The 5153-nt window shown below is 33.8% G+C and overlaps 1 protein-coding gene across 1 annotated transcript; it reads left to right on the top strand.

Annotated features, from left to right (window-relative positions):
• Nucleotides 1-2051: 2051 nt before the first annotated feature.
• On the top strand, nucleotides 2052-4695 carry LOC135587669 (cell division cycle 20.2, cofactor of APC complex-like). Its single transcript, XM_065079310.1, has 2 exons — nucleotides 2052-3880; nucleotides 4251-4695. The coding sequence occupies exon 1, from the start codon at nucleotides 2418-2420 to the stop codon at nucleotides 3702-3704; it is 1287 nt and encodes a 428-aa protein (XP_064935382.1). The 5' UTR covers nucleotides 2052-2417; the 3' UTR covers nucleotides 3705-3880; nucleotides 4251-4695.
• The last annotated feature ends 458 nt before the right edge of the window (nucleotides 4696-5153 follow it).

Raw genomic sequence — 5153 nt, 5'->3', positions numbered from 1 at the left:
ACAACAAAAACTTCTACATGGCTTTTTATATCTTTTCATAAGACATTCTAATTTTAGTGCTTATTATATCACTTTATAAAGCATCCTAGTTTTAATTTAATGATAATTTGTAATAAAGAATTCTGGAAATGATATTTTTTCTACTTTTATTTAATAATAATACTCTTATATCTATCTCCCCCAAAGCCTCTTTCACAAATTATGGATCTTTTAAAGAGTATTCTAAGTGGATAATAATATATATTTTTTTTAAGTGATCCAAAGTCTAAATAGTTCTCTTAACATATCAAGTTAAAATGTGATGAAAAGGTAAAAAAACCAATAAATTTTTATCAAAGTTTTAAAAACTGAAACAATCTACAAAATATTTATAAAGGTTTCATGTAGAATGTTTTTGATTTGGAGTTTAATTACCTTAGCTAAATAAAATTATAATAATTTTATAAATTTGTGAAGTAGTGGAATCTATTTTAAGAACAATGTATCTCATATATTTTGGTTCTACCTTTTATAAACTCTTTTATACTCTTTATAAATATTTTCTAATCTACTTTATGGATTTCATAAAGTATAAATTTAATTTAATTTTTTTGCTCTTTTATCCGTTCTAACACATTTTAATCAAAATTATGTCAAAAATAGCAAAAATGACTTAAGGAAAATTAAATTGATATCTAATAACAACAACCTATATGATTATTTCTTGACAATACTATTATATTTTTAATAATTCATACTATATTTATTAAGATATTAATTAAAAGTATTATTTTATTATTTAATATATCATTATAGTCGTATTTGGTTTATTGATATTTTTCTATTTTCTTTTGATAAAGGGAGAGAAAAGTATCTCAACCTTTTACATAATCTAGTGAAGTCATCATTTTCCAAGTAAAAAGAAAAAAATTAAAAGTTTTTCCAATGATCTTATCTTATAAATAAATATAATTTTATTAGTATTATATTTTAAAAATTAAAATTATGTAAAGATAATCTTGATATGCATAAAAGATATTTTAATGAAAGGATATCTCTTACAACAATATCAGTTATGACATTTAGGATGCTTTTTAGGCTCTATATATAGAATTGTAAATGGTTATAGTTTATTAATTCATATTTCAATACAATTTCTCCTCTTTATTTTTAAAAAATATTATTATTATTTATTTTTGCTACTTGATATGGTAAGAGAGGCTAGTTAACTAACTCTATGATAATATTTATTTATGTTCGCAAAGATAAGATGGATTAAATATTGAGATTAGAATCTCGATCAATCCGATATGTAAGGATGAGTTTTTCATATTAAGACATTGATTACATGTCTTTAAGTTCTTTCTAAACTTTATCTTTTTATTTTTATTATTTTAATATCTTATTTGTTTCTTCATCAAAATTTGTATATCATTGTTTTGCTCCAACAATTTAAGATGAACTTTCAATGAATTTTGGTTAGAATAATAATAATAAATTAATATAATTAAAAATGATTAATTGTCATATTTTCTTAATAATTCAAGCATTTAACTATTTATCATCTAAATTGAGAATGGTCAGTATTTACTTCTAGTTTTGTCTAATTGTTCACTGTTTGATCTTTGTTGGATTAATTAGATGCATAATTTATGTGAATTAATATTGTACTAAATTTAAAATTAAAAAATAAGATATATTATAATTTGAGACTCAAAACCTAGTGTATTAATAAAAATATTATCAGTTTATAGATATTATTTAAAAATTAAAATATCCTAAAATAAAAATCTTCTTTTTTAGTGACAAATAAAAGAATATCAAATCTCATTATATTAATAAAAAAATGCCACGTCTTGTTTCTTTAACATACAAATTCTAAAAGAATAAGGTACACCAAATTTAACGTAGATGATAGCTGTATATAACGGTGTGATGTCAAACTACCCGCTACGTAGATTGGGTAAATATAACGGAACGATTTTAGAATGTAACGCTTGGGCTGGGTGGCATCTATATAACCCGAGGGCCCACTCTGTTGCAATCACAACAACTTCTCTCCCCTCGCGCGCTCTCCTCCTCTCGGCTCTCGACTCTCGACTCTCGGCTCTCGGCTCTCGACTCTCGACTCTCGGCGATCTCGTCGTTCTGCGAAGGTCGGAACTGCTCTCCGACGAACACGAACGGGCACAGCTGCGAGGGTCCTTCCCTTCGATTTTTATTGAGGTGATCTCATTCCTTTCTTTTTTTCTCTTGTTTCGTTTCGCTTGGTTCTTCATCCGTCGAAATTTTGATTAGGGTTCAGAATTTTTGTTGGTCTTGGGGTTCTTTTAATCGATTCTTGGTTGTCGACTTTCTTGTGGGAAGATCGATCTTTCTGGTTTTCTCGATCGTTTTTCGTCACCTAGCCAGTCTCGTTCTGGTTTCGATTGGAAAAAATGTCTTCTTCGCGTTCTAGGCGTGTGGAGTACGACCGCTTCATCCCGTTCCGGTCGGCGATGGACATGGACTACGCACGCTTTGCCCTAACCGGGCCTTCGAGACCGCAGCGTGATGGTTCGAGGGAATCCCCATCGAGCGTGGCGTACCAAAAGCTTCTTGACGAGTGCATTTTGAAGAACAGGTCTCGTATCCTCGCTTTCAAGACTGCACCTGAAGCGTCGGCCAGCAAGCTGCCCGAGTTTGACGAGCCCATTCGGCCGCAGAAGAAGCAGCAGAGGCGAATCCCTAAAGAACCAGAGAGGGTTTTGGTAATCAACGGCTTGTTGGATGATAATGTTTTGAATCTCCTCGACTGGGGAAGCAATAATGTGTTGGCGATTGGCCTTGAGGACGCAGTGTATCTCTGGGACGCTGCAAACGAGTCGACTAAGCTTCTACAACCCGTAGAAGACAGAGGACCTATCACTTGCATCCGCTGGTCGCCAGACTGTGCAGTTCTTGCTGTCGCATTTGGAAATTCAGATTTATCCCTGATTGATCTAGCAACAGGACATGTCGTGGATGGGATGGAAGATGAGAACCAGGCCCCTGTGTTGTCACTTGCGTGGAGAAGTAATTCAATCTTGACAGTCGGAAGATTTGATGGCACTGTTGTTGATTATGACTTTAGAAAGGATGACATGTTCATCTGTTTCTATAATGGGCATCGGCGTGGAGTTTGTAGTCTTAAATGGTCCGTGTTGTCAGGGCGGTATTTGGCGAGTGGAGGGCAGGACAAACTAGTGCACATATGGGATGCCTGCATGCCTGTCTCACGTGACCATCCACGTCAACGTCAATGGCTTCACAGGATCAGCAGCCACACTTCCATTGTGAAGGCCGTTGACTGGTGCCCAACTCGGAGCAACCTGCTGGCTTCTGGTGGAGGTTGCAATGATCATTGCGTTAAGTTTTGGAACACCGTTAACGGTGCTTGCTTGAACTCGATTGATGCTGGCTCTGAAGTTTGTGCATTGCTATGGGACAAAAACAAATCTGAATTGCTGACCTCCCATGGTTCGCCGAACAATCAACTCACCTTGTGGAATTACCCATCCATGACGAGAGTGGCTGAGGTTTCCGGTCATTCATCCCGGGTTCTTTCCTTGGCTGGGAGTCCACTGGGAGGTGTAGTAGCTTCTGCAGCAGCAGATGAGACAGTCAAGTTTTGGAATATCTTTGAGACTCCCAAAATAACAAAACCTGAACTGCCCTTTGCCCAATTTAATGTCATCATAAGATGAAAAGGTGGATAGGTGGAAATGATTAAGATTCCAAATGGAAGACTTCTCTAGTGCTTGGCATGAAGATCTGTTGTTGGTAACATTGCGATGGGAAGTTTCGTGGTGTCAAAGAGGCAGTACATTTTCATACAAGCGCATGGATTCGAGATCTTCAAATATGAGCGCAACCGCCTAAGGTAAGTTAGAAACCTTACAGCCTTTTACAGCATTTTAGTAGGCTTATTTACAACATGACTATCATTGCAGCTACGAGTCTGATTTTTGTTTCCTATTTATTGTTTATCATTTCATAGTTATCGATATGATTATTGCCCAATTGATGAAACATGTGGTCTATAATTTTTGCCCAATTGTTATAATCTAATTATGTGGTTTAAAGTGATTTTAATTTGCTTCTCTTGTGTTTCTTTTTTGTAAGTTACTATCTTTGTCTCATTTTTGTATGAGAATTTTTGTGCAGACTATATATTTTGTTGTGTATGCTAATCATGCATAATTAGATCAAACTGATAGATGCTTATTGTTTTTTTTCTTTTTTGAGTTCAGATTTCTTATGATATTCAATATGGCCTTGATATCACATGAAGACATCACATTGCACACCTAGAAGAGTGTTTGACAATCGAGAGATCTATGCATTATAAGAGGTAATTGCCTATGGCCTTATGTTTCTATTTTTTCTTTCCGACTATAAGTTTCCTATGATATAAGTTAAACTTAAGAATTTTATATTCTTTTAGGACTATAAAGAAACTTTGAAGATTGAACTGTGTAGCTCTATTGCCAGAACAAAGCACTTGTAATATGGCCTTAAGTATCACATGAAGATATCACATTGCCAAAACAAACTTTGAAGATTGAACCGTATAACAAACTTCAGATTTCCTTTTCCATTTTTTTTTGAGTTGAGATTTCTTATAACATTCAATATGGCCTAGTTATCACATGAAGACATCACATTGCATATCTAGAAGTGTGTTTGACAATTGTGAGATCTATGCATTATAAGAGGTAATTGCTTATGACCCTATGCTTCTTTTTTCTTTTCTAACTATAGGTTTCCTATGATATAAATTGAACTTCAGAATTTTATATTCTTTTAGGACCATTAAGAAACTTTGAAGATTGAACTGTGTAGCTCTATTGCCAGATCAAAGTACTTTCACATGATGAATTTAAAATCTTGCTATGGTGTCTTTGCTAAATCTTTATTCACAGATACAAAGATATTAAAGCATCTTTGGATTTGCTTAGAGGGTGAAAATATGGAAACTTATGGTGTTGCACAACTATAATCATATTCAACAACTAAGAGATCTATGCATAATTTTGATCTAAGATGTAACTTCTTATGTCTTTATTTTTTGGGTGACTAAAGGTTCCCTAAAATATCCATTAGCCTTCAGATTTTTTATGTTCTTTCAGGACCATTCTAGAACCCGTGAAAAC

The sequence above is a fragment of the Musa acuminata genome, chromosome BXJ1-1, assembly GCF_036884655.1.
Source record: "Musa acuminata AAA Group cultivar baxijiao chromosome BXJ1-1, Cavendish_Baxijiao_AAA, whole genome shotgun sequence".
Lineage (NCBI taxonomy): Eukaryota > Viridiplantae > Streptophyta > Magnoliopsida > Zingiberales > Musaceae > Musa > Musa acuminata.
Note: the sequence above shows the minus strand (reverse complement) of the source record. Positions and strands in the feature narration are given on the sequence as shown.